The sequence below is a fragment of the Lygodium microphyllum genome, chromosome 19 (genome assembly GCF_053477565.2).
Source record: "Lygodium microphyllum isolate KBCC chromosome 19, Lygodium_microphyllum_v1.1.10, whole genome shotgun sequence".
Classification (NCBI taxonomy): Eukaryota; Viridiplantae; Streptophyta; class Polypodiopsida; order Schizaeales; family Lygodiaceae; genus Lygodium; species Lygodium microphyllum.
This window is the reverse complement of record NC_141153.1, coordinates 77,938,112-77,953,817: the sequence shown is the minus strand read 5'-3', so window position 1 is coordinate 77,953,817 and position 15,706 is coordinate 77,938,112. Positions and strand designations below refer to the sequence as shown.

Genomic DNA, 15,706 nt, shown 5'->3' with positions numbered 1-15,706 from the left:
AATGTAGAAATGCAGCTGATGAGGGTGCAGCCACCGCTCCAGAATCCTTGGTGTCCTTCTTCTTGGTGTCCTTCGAGTCTTTGTCAGGGCAATCCTTCTTCCAATGGCCAGTCTTTCCACAAATATGGCATGTGGAGTCTTTGTCCTTGTCCTTCTCCTTGTCCTTCTTGGACTTGTTATCCCCCTTCTTCTTCTTTTGGTCCTTCCCCTTCTTCTGAGAGGCTTGACCTGTCAACGCCTCCGTCTTGGAAGCATTCTGTCCCTTTAACTGTTCCTCTTGGTCCAAGACCATAGGAACTAACTCCTCCCATCGAAGAGTAGACTCGCGCCCTGAAGCAATAAGGGCAGAGTAAAATGTACCGAATCGTGGCGGCAACTGGGACAAGAGTGTAATCGCCATGTCTTCGGAGGAGATCGGCTTCCCCGCATTCTGAACCTGCATCTGTAGCTGCCTTAGCTTGTTAATGTGTTCCCTTAGCGAAGAAGACTTATTGACGGACAAGGTCCGCATCTGAACCTCCAAAGAAACCCTCTTCATCAGGGTCATCCGATTGTACATTTGATCAAGCTCCAGCCAGATCTCACGAGCCACCGTCAAGTGCTCGATGTGAGCGATCACGGCTGTAGTGCATGATAGAAAGAGAAAGGATCGAATCCTGGCATTCAGTTTGTCCCAATGAGACTGGGCCCTGGCCAACTCCGTACGAGCATCGGAAGAGAGTTTGGACTCATCTCTTACCGAGGGTCGGTCAATATCTTCCTGTACCAACTCCGCCAAATCATAGGACTCCAGAATGGCCAACATCATAACGCGCCAAATGCGGTAGTTGTCGCCGTCGAGCTTCTGATCTGTAGGAAGAGCCGGTAGGACAGGCACCTTCCGGTCCATAATCGCCTGGAACTCCAAGTCCATCTCTGTAGACATCTTCACCTGCAATGCCTTCTCAAACGCAAAAGCAGCCCCCTCTGACTGAGTTGGCTCAGCCTGCTAAGGCTCTTCAGCGTCCCGAAGCTCCTTCACCCGCCGGAGGCGATGAAAAAGCAAAACCTGCACTTTTAGGTTGAAAACTCAAACTTTCTCCGCGACAAACAGCAGTAAACAGCAGCAAATCCACCACCTGTACTCCTTTCCTGTGCGCCCACACTCGTTTCAGCCTTGTTCCAAGGCGCAGCCCTCCTGTCTGCCCTTAAACGCAAAAAACGCAAATTTGTGTCGCGATGGAAACTCCTCTTCAGGTTGATTCTGCGCTCAGTCAGCCCTCAAACACTGCTCTGATACCATGTCAAAGTGCAGCGGTGCGGAAGCGTAGGACTGAGAGAGAGAGAACGTAGAGAGAGAAGGGAGAGAAAGAGACAGTGTACACTGAAGATCTGCTGTATAAAGAATGCTGAATACAAAGATATACACGGGCGCAGTGCGCTGGACTGCGTGTCTCCACCTCGACGATGCGACCTGCTGTCCACCTCGAAGTCTGCTGCAGTCTGCACTGTCTACTGTCTGAAATCTGCGAACAGAGACAGAGATCTGCACGGCACCGGTCTGTAATCTGCGACAGAGAATGAATGCCAGACTGCTGAAAACGTCAGCAATAAATAGGCGAAAATCTGCCTAGGATGGGGCGCCAAAATAAGGCGCAGCCTGATAAAAATCAGCTGCAGGCAGTCGGACTGCCACGTGGCAGTCCGACTGCACAGTCCGACTGTGCAGCTGGACTGTGCAGCTGCTGCCTGCTGCTGCCTGCCTGAAACAGGCTATGATCTCTGACACTTCATAGGCGGCTACAAGGGATTATTGCTCGGACTAGAGCTAGGTTATCCATACCCACATGAGATTGTACCATTTGAAGCTCATTGTTACTAGATAGAGCTCTATGTTTTTACACATAGCCATAGTTAGTTTCCTTTCTAATTTTGCTTTGTGCTACATACATATTTTGCCCACACAGTTATACCATCATAGACATGATTGTAACTCATTGTCTGATACGTCATTTTGTCCTTTTGTAGACGTTAATATATCATTTCATTTCATCTCTCTCTCTCTCTCTCTCTCTCTCTCTCTCTCTCTCTCTCTCTCTCTCTCTCATTGCCTTGAGTCCCAACATCAAGTATAGACATTAAAATTATATGTACAAATTTTTTCATTGGACGTAGCATCAGATGTAGGTCCAAGATTTATTACTCTAATCAGTATCATAGTAGTATCAAACAAAACTAATTGGACGCCATCAAACGTGACAAACCTGTCATAGACCTTGTGCACTATAGTGCTTGAGAAGTAGAGAGACCTCTATTGGGAATAAAGGCCCTCGTGCCTTTTAAATGTGCTCAGGTGTGAACATACCCTTAGCACTTGTACTTTCATATATATATTTGTCTAAAAACCTAAAGCGGTACACTCTCGTTATCGTACCCACAAGTTGTGTTCTACTCTTCCCACTACTCTGCTCTCTCTCACTCTCGGTCTTTCTTCTGCTAACAATCGTTGCGTGTCTCGATCCCCGCGCCCTCTGAGCTCAACAAACTGGTATCAGAGCTTTGGCTAAGGTGTTCGCGGTGCTCAAAGCCTGTGCAAGACATCTCTATTGTTTCGCTCACACGAAATCATCAGGTCGCCACTGATTTCAGGCATGTGTGTGTGCTGCACTGTCAATCGACAATCTAGAAACCCTAAATCTGCACAAATGATAGGTCATTTTTTTGACCTAGCAAGCAAGCGGCAGGTTTTTGCCAACAAGGCGATAGTTTTTCAGGTCAGCAAAAGGTCATGATAGCAGGGGACTGGTTGGCGACAGGTCACGACTGAAGGCAGCTGGTCACGACTGAAGGCGACTGGCTGGCGACAGCTTCCATGCCATCAGGCGGCTGTTTTCTGCAAGGCGACTGGTCAACGAGAGCGGATTCGTCACTTTCCTGGCATTTTTTCGTCATTTTTTGTCAAATTCTTGAAATTTTTCCTCTTCCACTACGGAGTGTTCGCGTACATAAGCACAAAAGGTCAGATTTGTGCAATCTTGGCCCATAAATATTTTGCAGATTGAGTGTTGTTCATGCAAAACTGAGGCATCTGTGTCAAAAATTGCAGACATTGTACACATTTGAATTGGGGATTTCGCCAAAAATTATTGAAATTTTGCTCATCTAAGTGAAATTTCTCAACATTGGACACATAAAATTTGGGGCTTTTACTGTATTGGTGAAATTCTTTTCAGCTGAGTCACATTGGCTGACATTGGAGCACATTTGCACCCGAGAAATATAGGGCTTTTGCAAAATTTTGTGAAATTTTGCTAATTTTGCCCGTTTTATGCTTTCGGGAACATGCATTAATGCAATTGAGACAGATTGGTCAGTGAAATTTGGAGGTTTTACCGAAATTGCTATATTTCGGCAAAATTGGCCCATTCTATGCATGTCAGAGACAGTGCAGATGTATGGTTGATACTTTGAGCACAAAATTTTTGGCTTCTTTGACCGTGCGTGTCAAATTTTATGCCGTGGGTACATGTACGATAGAAATTGCAGTTAAAATTTGGGACTTCTCATGTAATGTGATGTATTTTCCCTTGGAATAGCTATATTCTGCTCCTACGTGGTCATTTATTGCTGGTTGTACTTGTTTGTACCTTGGTCATTTGTGTGACAATTTGGGCCTGCATTTGCTGAATTTTTTTGTCACATTTGGGCTGAAAATCATGGTTGGCAACAATGACAGCAGTAATCTCATGCATATTAAGAAGCTTGAAGGAGCACATAAGTTTGCAGTCTGGCAAAAACAGTGCTACAATATCCTGTTGTAGAAAAAGCAGGCAAAGCCGATTAAGACCAAAGGGGCAAAGCCCGCAAGCATGGAACATGAAGATTGGGATGAGTTAAATGAGCTTGCACGCTCCACCATCGAGCTATCGATTTTTTATGCCTTGCTGTTTAATATTGAGGGTTTGTTTGGACTCGATTAGAAGAACTGTATGCACAAAAGAGTGTCACAAGCAAAGTGTATTGGCTGAAAAAGCTTATGGATTTGCGTATGAAAGAGGGTACAACAATGTCTACTCACTTGAATGAGTTTAACTCCATTTTCAGCCAACTGGTTGCCTTAAAGTTCTTGATTGATGAAGAATTTAAGGCTACGTTCTTGCTTTGCACTCTGCTAGAGAGTTGGGATACATTCAGGATTGCTATGAGCAATTCTAATGCGATTCTTTTGTATGTTGATGTAGAGAGTGCTCTACTCATGAAAGAAATGAATCGGCAGAACAATGCATCCAGTAAGTCTTCCAGTGCTTTGCATACTAGGGGCAGATCACAGCAAAAAGGCAAATCTGATAGCAAGGGACGCAATAAATCACGTGGCAAAGATGTTGAATGCCATCATTGTGGCAAGAAGGGTCACTTTAAATGTGACTGCTACAAATGGAAAAAAGAGAAAGAAAAGGGCAATAAGACAGATGATAGCAAGGAAGAGAAGAAAGAGAGTTAGCCTAAAGCGAGCAGTGTCAAAATTGAAGAGTTGAATGTAGTCACTCATGACAGTGACAATGGGAATGACGTACTCTTGGTCTCTTCACACTTTAGTGCACATGCTTTACTTGCAGATCCGGATAAGGACATGCACACTTGGATTCTCAATTCAAGTGTTTCCTTTCATGTCACCCCTCATTGTGAGTTGTTCTTTGACTATACAAGGGATAAACATGGTGTTGTTCATCTTGGGGACAACTATGCATGTGACATTGCAAGTATTGGCAGTGTGTAGTTGCAATTTCAGCATGGTTCTGTCTTCACACTTCAGCATGTACGGCATGTATCTCAACTCAAGAAGAGCTTGATTAGCATAGGACAACTAGATGACGATGGATTTCATACCACCTTTAGTGATGGGAAATGGAAGATCTGTCAGGGATCTAGAGTGATTGTCAAAGGTTGTAAAAGTGATACCTTGTATCCTCTCCATGTATCTAGTATGCATGATCATGTTGTTGCCATGACCGAGCAACCAAGTGTTTCTTTGTGCCATAGCCGGTTGGGACACATGAGTCAAACCGGATTGAAAGTGCTTTCTCGTTTAGGTTACTTGCCTTGTCTTCGTTATGCTGATTTTGAGCATTGTGATCATTGTGTTTATGGTAAACATGCACAGACGTCTCATTAGAAGTCTCTTTCGCTGAAATCTTCTCATTTAGAGTTAATACATTTAGATGTATGTCAAATGCCAGGGTTATCTTTAGGGGGAAAGATATACTTTGTCACCTTTCTCAATGATACGACACGGAAGGTATGGGTTTACCCTATTCGTAGCAAAGATGAAGTGCTTGACAAGTTTTAAATATTCTTGACATTGGCTGAAAATTAGACTGATAAGACACTTAAGTGTCTTCGCTCTGACAATGGTGGGAAATTATGTGTCCAGGGCCTTTCAAGCATTTTGTAACAGCAAAGGGATAAAGAGGGAGCTCATTGCCCCTCATAATCCACCCCAAAATGGAGTTGCAGAGCGTATGAATCGGACCATACAAGATAAGGTCCGTACGATGCTATCTCATGCTGCATTATCCCATGATTTTTGGGCAAAGGCTATTATGACAGTCGTATACTTGATTAATCCGTCACCAAACAGATCTTTGGGGAGGGGAGTTCCCCAAGAAGCGTAATCAGGCAAGCCACCTTCGTATGCACACTTGAAAGTGTTTGGTTGTGAGGCTTTTGTGCACATTCGTAAAGAAAAACACAGCAAACTTGAGCCAAAGTCGTATAAATGCATTTTCTTAGGATATGGTGACGAGGGTGAAATGGAGTATAGATTATGGAATCTCGAGAAAAGGAAAGCAGTACGCAGCAATGATATTATCTTCCGAGAAGATTGCATGCATAAACAGCCCGAAAAGACCGAGAAGGTCCGTAGGGTTGTATTTCAGAAAGAAATACATTTTGGACAGCAAAATGTGCCCGCTGTACAGCAGCAAATACCTATTGTAAATGAACCTGTAAATGCAAAAAATAATACTCGAAATGATCAGCCAGCTATTGCCCATGATAATGAGCCACTACATCTGCAAAAACAGCTAGGACAACAAGTTGTTAATGCTGATTTGCAAGCTCAAATGCTAGGACAACAAGCTGAAAGTGCTCAACAGCCAACAAACAATGATCACTGGGTTAGGAGATCATCTAGGGCTACTAGACAACCTACTAGATTCATTCCTGGTGCAAACAATGTGGCTGATTATGTCATGTTGAAAAACTGTGGTCAACCATTTTGCTTCAAGGAAGCAATGGCAAGACAAGACAACAAGAAATGGTATAAAGCCATGTTGCCCCGAATGGAATCTCTTGAGAAAAATGTCACTTAGAACTTGGTGCAGTTGCCTAAAGGGTAGAAAACACTTCCATGCAAATGGGTTTACAAGATGGACACTTCTGGTTCCTAACCGAAGTACAAAGCAAGATTAATTGCAAAGGGGTACAAGCAGGAACATGGAATTAACTTTGATGAGATCTTCTCTCATGTAGTCAAGATGACTACATTGAGAACCATTTTGGGCTTGGTTGCAACTGAAGATATGGAGCTCGTACAGATGGATGTAAAGACTGCATTCTTACATGGTGATCTGCATCAAGACATATATATGCAGCAGCCTGTAGGATTTGTGGAAAAAGGAAAAGAGAAGATCATATGTAAACTCAAAAGGAGTTTGTATGGACTGAAACAAGCACTGAGAGAACGGTATCATAAGTTTGATACATTGATGCACTCTCAAGGTTTCCATAGAAGTTCAGTGGCTTATACACCAAGAAGGTAGCAAATGGCAACCTGATTATCTTGGTTCTGTATGTTGATAAAATGCTGATTGCTGGCAGGGATACTCATGCCTTGGACTCACTAAAGCAAAATCTTTATGGCAGCTTTTACATGAAGGATCTTGGTGATGCAAATCACATTCTTGGTATGCAAATACTCAGAGATAGGTCAAAAGGATTACTCTATCTATCTCAGCAGGAGTATATCTGCAAGGTTTTGCACCGTTTCAACATGGAGGGGGGAAAAATAATTGGGATTCCATTGCCTCCATATGTGAGACTCACTGCAGAGGACAGCCCTACTCCTGATGATGAGAACGCTAAAATGGCCAAGATACCATATGCTTCAGCTGTTGGCAGTTTGATATATGCTATGGTTGCTACACGTCCTTACATTGCCTTTGCATTGAAAGTGGTTGTACGTGCTTTGTCTTTGCATGAAAGATAGGATTCCGTGCTAGCATGATAGCACTCTGACTATCACAATGGAGAATAGGTAACTCTGTAATGCCAAGCTCTCGCACCAGACGTGAAAGCCATAAAGCCTCCTTGCATGCCTCAGTGGCAGCCACATACTCTACCTCTGTAGTAGACAATGCAACACGCTTTTGTAGCTTGGAGATCCAAGAGACTACTCCTCTTGTGAAGGTAAACATATACCCAGAAGTGAAACTTTTGCAGTTCGCATGACCAGCATAGTCTACATCCGTAAAGCCATTAACATATGCCTTTTTATTTCCAAAGCAGATGCACAACTTATTTGTGCCTTTGAGGAATCTGATAATACCTTTCACTGCTTCCCAATGCTTTTTACCAAGGTTTGCAGGTGAAGTACCACTTCATTAGAGATGTACTTGAGAGCAAGAGCATCGAGCTTGTCAAAGTGTATACAAATGATAATCCTGCAAACCTTCTCATGAAAGGTCTTCCAACAGAGCGGTTTGCTCATTACCAACAGATGATGGGAGTTGGATAGATATATGTATTTCAGCTTTATACATACCTAGACTTAGTTGATTCTTTTCTCATCTTAAGACACATTGCATTTAGGTAGGAGATTGTTGGGAATAAAGGCCCTCGTGCCTTTGAAATGTGCTTGGGTGTGAACATACCCTTAGCACTTGTACTTTCATATATATATATATATATATATATATATATATATATATATATATATATATATATATATATATATATATATCTAAAAACCTAAAGCGGTACACTCTCGTTATTGTACCCACAAGTCGTATTCTACTCTTCCCACTACTCTGCTCTCTCTTTTTTCGTAAAAGGTAATTGTATTAATTACGAACAAAATACAAGATTACTTGATTACAAGATAGTTGATGACACTAAGCCATCAGGTGAAGAAGTTCTCTCGCTCTCTCTCTCTCTCTTTCTGATTACAAGAGGCACGAGGGCCGTAGGCCAACGTGTGGGAAATCCCCGTAGTAATGCACTAAAAAGTTACACCAATCATGGCAACGACCCAGAGGCAATTGCCATATGCCAAAGAAGCAAATCCTCCCGAGGGAGCAAGTCGGAGTGTCGGATGAGATCTAGCTGCCAATGCAAGAGGCCTTTAAGCCTGGCAATATGGCGTGGTACATTAGAACTCTGCTCTCTCTCTCTCTCTCTCTCTCTCTCTCTCTCTCTCTCTCTCTCTCTCTCCTGCTAACAATCACTGCGTGTCTCAATCCCCGCGCCCTCTGAGTTCAACAACCTCGTGGAGCAAGCTGCCTAGAATACAAAAATAACCATGGGTGCAGATTGGAGAGACCCTTTTTGCAAATCACTTGATTGGCTACAAGATTTACCCTTGATTGTCGCATATTCACATGGTAAGATGTACTAAGCTTCTTCACATAATGCTTTAAGCATTGTAAAAAATAACCATGGGTGCAGATTGGAGAGACCCTTTTTGCAAATCACTTGATTGCCTACAAGGTTTACCCTTGATTGTTACATATTCACATGGTAAGATGTACTAAGCTTCTTCACATAATGCTTTAAGCATAAGGACATAATTTTTTTCAAAGATTGTAAAAAACTGCTACTGTTCTGCAATAGAGTGGATAGATGACATTGTTGCATTTATGGCAGATGATGAGCTAGAAAATAGATCTGTTGCAGCTATCAGTGAGGGATATCATCCGCATATTACTGTGGCTGATTGGAGTGCGCATTGAGAAATATTATCCTGATTATTGCTCATTGTATGACAGTCTGTTTGATCTATGTTGAAGGATATCAGCAATCTGTCAGGAAAAAAGACCATAATCAATAAAAGCTAGCAACATGGCTGCTTTCATGTTCATGCATCATGTGTAATCGTCATGAGCTTTCAAAGAAGTCCAAGAAGATTCTCCCATAGTGCTTATGCACCTTGTTTGCATTGAATTTCTTACTTTTGATTGCTTCAGGAGATAAGGTGCAGTAGGGTAGGGTTTATTATTGATGATCTCAAGAGTCTACATTAGCTTTCATTGCTACGCGCATGTCATGCATGAGCAGGGCTGGGGACATGACCTTTTTAGATGAGGTGAAGCAAAGGAGACAGTTGAGGTGACTAATGAGGTGGGGGATAAGCAGCAAGAATTGGGTGCATTTGCATGTCCTCCTTGCAAGAAAGGAGAAACTACTCCACATAGTGCCTCCTAACATGATCTGGTATTGAAGTCCAGCAAGGAAGTTATTTAAGTAGCTTTGTACTGCATACCTCCTTTTAGCAGATAGCCAAGGAGATGATGTTTTTCCTTGATGCTACCCACCAATCTTATATTGTAATCTATATTGTGTTGCTTTGTATTTGTGCTCTACAATTTTCAGAGAGTTGCGCCTTTCATAGAATTGTCTCTTCTTAGGAAGGAAAAAGAAATAAGAAAAGACTATGGAATTGTAAAATAATAGGAAATACTTGGAGCATCCATACCCAAACCCATTGTGACTTTTCCATAAAACCACCTTGAGAGGCTTTCTACCTGGCATTCTGTAGTCACTCTACTAATGATTTTACTGACAGTATACTGACAAAAACTATGATTAACCATTCTATTGTCAAGTATTTCCATTGGTGACCTTTACACAAAATGCAAAGCTCAAGTGAGAAATTTAATTGGAAAGGCATGTTTGATTACCACAGTAAGTCATTCATTTTTTTGGGCCTTTAATTTCCCCAGTTGTAACACTAGAAAAGAGCAAGTAGCTTACTGCTGGACATGAGAAACCAAACAATTCGAGGTACTTTTTGTTTGGTGCTTTCTCCATGTAGTTCAATGTCATCTATGGGCAAACAACATATGTCACTCCTAAATGGAATAAAGTAAAGCATCATTGCAGGGCATAAAACTAGAGATACCAATGAGGAATACACCTCTGTTCCAGCTTTTATGTTCTGGTCAGCATTCACAACCACCTCCAACATTTTATCTTTTCTTCGCCAACGATAAGAACAAGTAGGCTCCAGTGAATGGTTCATCATATCTTATACATAAAATCAACGAGTATGTCAGCAGGTCATTTCAAGCAGACAGGCAAATTGCACATACAAGAATCTAATTGAAGGTTCTATATAGGAACAAGCACTGTTTTCAGGTCCTTTGTCATGCCTGCACCAAATACTTTAGTTGATAAACATAGGCACACAGCATGCAATTGTTTTCTGATGGGTCATTGCAGTTAAAGACTTGTTTCCAGACCTACAGAGGATAAGAGCTTATAAACTAATATGGCAAAGCATCTCAGGTCCTAAAAGTGACTTCCCCATCAAAGCCCTTACTAACTCTTCTATGTACCTTATACTAACATCCTAAAACTTCTCTGCCCTATGAGACTAAACTTTTAGATCTCTTTTGATATCTTGAATCTACAATACAGTCCCAACAGAATTTCCCAAATATTTGTTTTTCAGAGAAGAGAAAAATTCTCTTAATAAAACCCCTTGGAACAAAGTATCCCAAGGCAGACTCCAAAGTACAAAACAGCTGTAAGTGACCTTCAAACAAAACAATACAGGAAGTATATTCAAGAAGTTTATTTTGGAACAAATAGTTGGGAGATCTACAATGCCAGATTATATGCAGCTGACACTGAAGAAAGTCTCAGAATACCAGGTCCTTAGAGAAGCATTTATCCTCCTATAGTCTTCGAATGGCCTGTATCCTCCCCCATCTCCCATGCAGAGTGTGGACAATCTCTGTCCATATCGTGAAAGAGTCCCTGACATGGATATGAAACATAGCTGCATCTGGTGGTCCATGTATAAGAAGCAATAATGACAAATATAAGCTCCCTGAATCCTACTGACTGAGAAATCTGGCAGGCAGACTTACTCACAAGAAGCCCCGAGACAAGGTAAGCATGAGAGACTAATACATCCTCATATCAGCAAGCTCACCCTCTATCCGAGCCATAGTAACCAAAAAGAACCATTTTTCCCTAATCAAACACGCACAATGAAACACATGAAATGTTTCATTTCATTTTGCCAAGCAGAGTGGCCACACAAAAATTTTATTTTTTTAAAAATGTAAAATGGAAATTGTTATCTTGGGGCTTCATCAAGAAGAGATATACAGATGTTTTTCTTTTTCAACTCTCTTTTTTTCCACACCCTCCTTGTGCACAACATCACCTTCTCATCCTTGTGCGTCTTCTCCTCCTCCATCTCTTCCTGCTCCACCTCTTCCTCCTCATCCTCCACCTCATCTCTTTCTTTTCCTTCTTCTCCTCCACCTCTTGCACACACTCGTCCACCTCTCCCTCCTCTACCTTGGGCCTCCACCTCCCCAAGCAATGAATGCCTCCCTACAAGGATTCCCACAAGGATTCCATTCTACTCATGAACATCAGTTTTCACTTTGCATTAGCATTATCCATATGTTGTAGCCGATACATTGTGATATGTCAATTGTGAATGCTAATTTCTAAATGAGTAGGTGAAATGCATGTTTCTGTTTCACCCTTTACACTTTTGACTCTAGGATCTAGGTGAAATCAAGAACAAAACGAAACCTCCAAACACGATACATGATGAAAGGTTTTTGGTGAGTATGATCCATGATCCCCTATGTGGCAATCATACAACTCTACTTTGCTATGAAATTCCATCCTAAGAACCTCTCCTCTAAACCACTAAACCTCTCTATCATAGCCTGCCAAGTACCAACCACTTAACTTCCGTGCACTAGTAACCAACCACTAAGCTTCTATGGACTAGAAACCACCAAAAGAGGAAAGCCTTTCTAGGTTCAAAAGCTTTCCTCCAATCTCCTCTAACAATCAGCAAGGAAAGGCGATGGTATACCTTGTGCAGTCCAATGTTGGAATCAACATTGGCATCACTCTAATCATGCTCACTTGGATAGTCTTTGATATGTCCAATACCTCCAGCCCTCCATTATGCATGTCTCAAGATTGGGTCTAAGTAGTGAATCATGTATGATGAGCCATATACCTAATTTTCTACCAAAAGTATCCTATGGACTCCAACTAATGCAGATCCTCTCTCGTGTTTGCCATCCTCCTGTATGGAGAAAGCAAACACCATCAAGTGGAATGCAATGCTAGGATATACTTCTGTTTTCCTACTAATGGTTTGATCATATAGGTAATGGTGTACAAAAGACCCACAAGTGATATGTCCTTCCCTACGACAAAATGGAAGAGGTTGGACTGCAGACTTAATCATCCTTTTAGCATGGTTTAAATAAACAGAATAATGCAAAATGATTGAATACTCCATGTCACTACAATATTGTTGATACATAGCAAGGCTTTGTTGAAACATGGCCTCCTCCTATTAGAAAGTGGAAGACCTTGGAGTGTAGACTTAATCAGCTTTTAAAGATTGTTTAAATCAAAAGAAAATGCAGAATGACTAAATTGTTTATTAGGTTAGGGTTTAGTAGTACGTGCACACTCATACACACCCATAGTGAACAAATGAACAACAATAGAGGAGAGTGCAAGAAGGTCACATCCACAATGTGAGAACGAAGGAAAGTACAATCCCTAGTGTACTAAGTACCACACCCACTAACGGGTGTTCACAAAAGGAAAAAACCCTTCTCTAGCTACAAGGTAAAAACAAGCCCGTGAGATAAGCATTCACACTAAAACTTAAAGGGAACACGATAAGTCCAACAAGACCCCTTCCAATGAATGATGTGAACATATACAAGGAATAGGTAGATCAATCCCCAAATGATATCAAGCCGAGAGCCTTGAAAAAGGCTTCCAACTTCTCTCTAGATAGAGCTTTTCCAAACACATCTACCAAGTTGTCTTGTGTAGGGACAAGACATAAACCAAGTCAATCTCCCCTGCATGGAGCCGCTCTCTGACATAATGATAATGCACCTCAATGTGCTTAGTGTGAGCATGTAAAACTAGATTCCTCGCAATTGCCATGGCACTCAAACTCTCAATGTATATAGGAATGGGTGATTGTTGTCCCACACTATGATCAATCAAAAAGCATCTAAGCCATACACATTCCAATGTAGCTGTAAATGCAACTTTGTATTCAGCTTAAAACCTAGATGTGGCCACTGTAGAATGCTTCTTGCTCAAGTAGGAAATGCATGAATCACCAAGCATGAAACAATTGCCACTAGTTGACACTGCTGTGTCAAAACAACCAGCCCAATCACTATTTGTAAATGCATGCAAGCAAAGAGTAGTGCCTTTACGATAGAAAAGGTCCAATGTTTGAGTGCCTTTGAGATAATGAAAGACATGTTTAATTGCTTGCCAATGTGTAGTACCAGCGTTGTGCATATAGCGTGCCACCTGAGAGACCCCAAACTGAATATCCAGCCATGTATTACACAAATACAATAAACAGCCAATAGCCTACTATTAAAGAGAGACATCAAAAGGTTCTCCTACATCCTCAAGTGTAAACTTGTGGTCTGTCTCAACAAGAGTAGAGATAGGCTTGTAGTCTTACACCTGAAAATGCTCAAGAAGTTGCCCAATGCACACAGACTCCTGAAAAATAATGCCTCCCTTAACTAGAGTAAACTATATGCCAACAAGCTAGGATCACGTCAAGAGCATGCTGCAATTCAGCTTTTGAAGCTGAAATATGTGTCTCAAGAAGTCTAGTCAACAACATTTTATCCACATAAACAATGAGAATCAAGAGGCTAGCCGCTATCCTCATCTTCGTGGACATAAAGTGTGCTCTAACTTTGTGAATTACTGAAGCCAAGAGCAATCAAGTATGCATGTATCTTCTCATACCATGACCTAAGTGCTTGCTTTAAACCATACAGGACCTTTTCTAAACAACAAACTTTGCTTTCTGACCCTTTTTTAAGAAAGCCAGGAGGTTGAATCACACAAACCTCTTCATGAAGATCACCATTCACAAAAGCAGTTTCCACATCCAACTGATGCACATGCCAATCATAATGAGCAGCCAAACCAATGACACTGTGAATGGTGATCATATGTGAGGTGGGTGCAAATGTCTCTTCATAGCCAATCCCATGCTGTTGGGCATAACCTTTGGCAACAAGACATGCCTTGTAGCGATCAATGCTACCATTTGATCTATGTTTTAATTTGTAAACCCACTTAGTGTCTATAGCACACTTACCAGCAAGCAAGTCACATAACTCCCATGTACCATTTCTATCAATAGAGTTTAACTCTGATTGCATAGTTGCCATCCAATGTTGGTTTTATAAAGCATCATGTAATGAAGCGGGCTCTTCATTGCATTTAGTAGCTATGAATGCCTTTGCAACCAAGTTACCCTGTACATGGTGCATAGTTGGCAAGTACGAAAGGTACGATATGGTACGGTATGATAAAATATAGTACTAAATGGTACCTTAGGATTTTATAAGGTACGGTAGGATATTACTATGAAACAAAATAACTTGATTATTTTGGGCTAAAGATCATAGAATAGATGTTTCAAGTCTAACTAGAATTGCTATTAGAGTACATAAGATGAATACTTGATGGGTAGCATGCCAAAACCTCATCATGCATGTACAACATGCCCTACTACTACCTTCAACTTACAACTACATAGATGGGAGTGGATACATCATACATGAATGATCATACAAATAAGAGAAGTGTGGGCAAAGAAAGAAAGAGTACATTAACATCTCTAAAATGCCAATGTGGCCTATGAAACCAAAGTAATACATACAATGATGGTATGTTTCTCATCTAGAATGAGAAAAGATGAAAAACGTGCCTATAAGACAAAAAAGTGAAATAGTGTCCTATAAAAAGAGAACATGTCCATGATCTAAAAGTAATAGTAGAAAAAGGAAACTCTCCATCAATTTGATGTCTATTCTCTAAGGAGATGTTTATCTGCATGGCTAAGGCATCTCCGCATCTGTCTCTTGTGGCACTCAATGATGGCTCTAATTTCTATGGTGTGGATGTCTAGGACTTCGTCTAGGTAGACATGGGTGCTCACACCAACTAATTGTCATTGCTCTATCAAAAGGGACACCTACAAAAGATGGGTCTGGCAGTAGTAGTGGTGTGTACCATACTCCATCATGTAGCTTTGGGGGGGGGGAGGGGGAGAGAGAGAGAGAGACACACACAGAGAGAGAGAGAGAGAGAGATGAGAGGCTTGAGAGAAAAAGAGGGTGTGATAAGCGAGACACACAGAGAGAGAGAGAGAGAGAGAAAGATGGGCGGGAAGAGGAATAAGAAAGAAAGAAGGGGGAAAAAGAAAAAGAAGAAAGAAGAGAGAAAAGTTGTAGGCTTGAAGAAGAGTGGCAACAAAGCGCCTAATTTTTCATACTAAATCATACGAATACGTATTGTACCATACCATACGGATCGTTTTGTACAGATCAATTCATACTACGTACGAAGACAACCCTGGCATGGTGAGTTGTTGTTCCAGTTCTACCAAGAAAAA

General features: G+C 41.4%; 1 protein-coding gene across 3 annotated transcripts in view; it reads right to left on the bottom strand.

Annotated features, from left to right (window-relative positions):
* Positions 1 to 15,706, bottom strand: part of PTAC14 (plastid transcriptionally active 14) — a 163,738-nt gene that overhangs the window by 51,421 nt on the left and 96,611 nt on the right. For all 3 annotated transcript variants that reach the window (XM_087700341.1, XM_087700338.1, XM_087700339.1), the window contains exons 9-10: positions 10,172 to 10,281; positions 10,009 to 10,080 (exon numbers count right to left, since the gene is read on the bottom strand). In XM_087700341.1, coding sequence (XP_087556467.1) covers positions 10,009 to 10,080; positions 10,172 to 10,281 — 182 coding nt within the window. The remainder of the gene's footprint in view (positions 1 to 10,008; positions 10,081 to 10,171; positions 10,282 to 15,706) is intronic.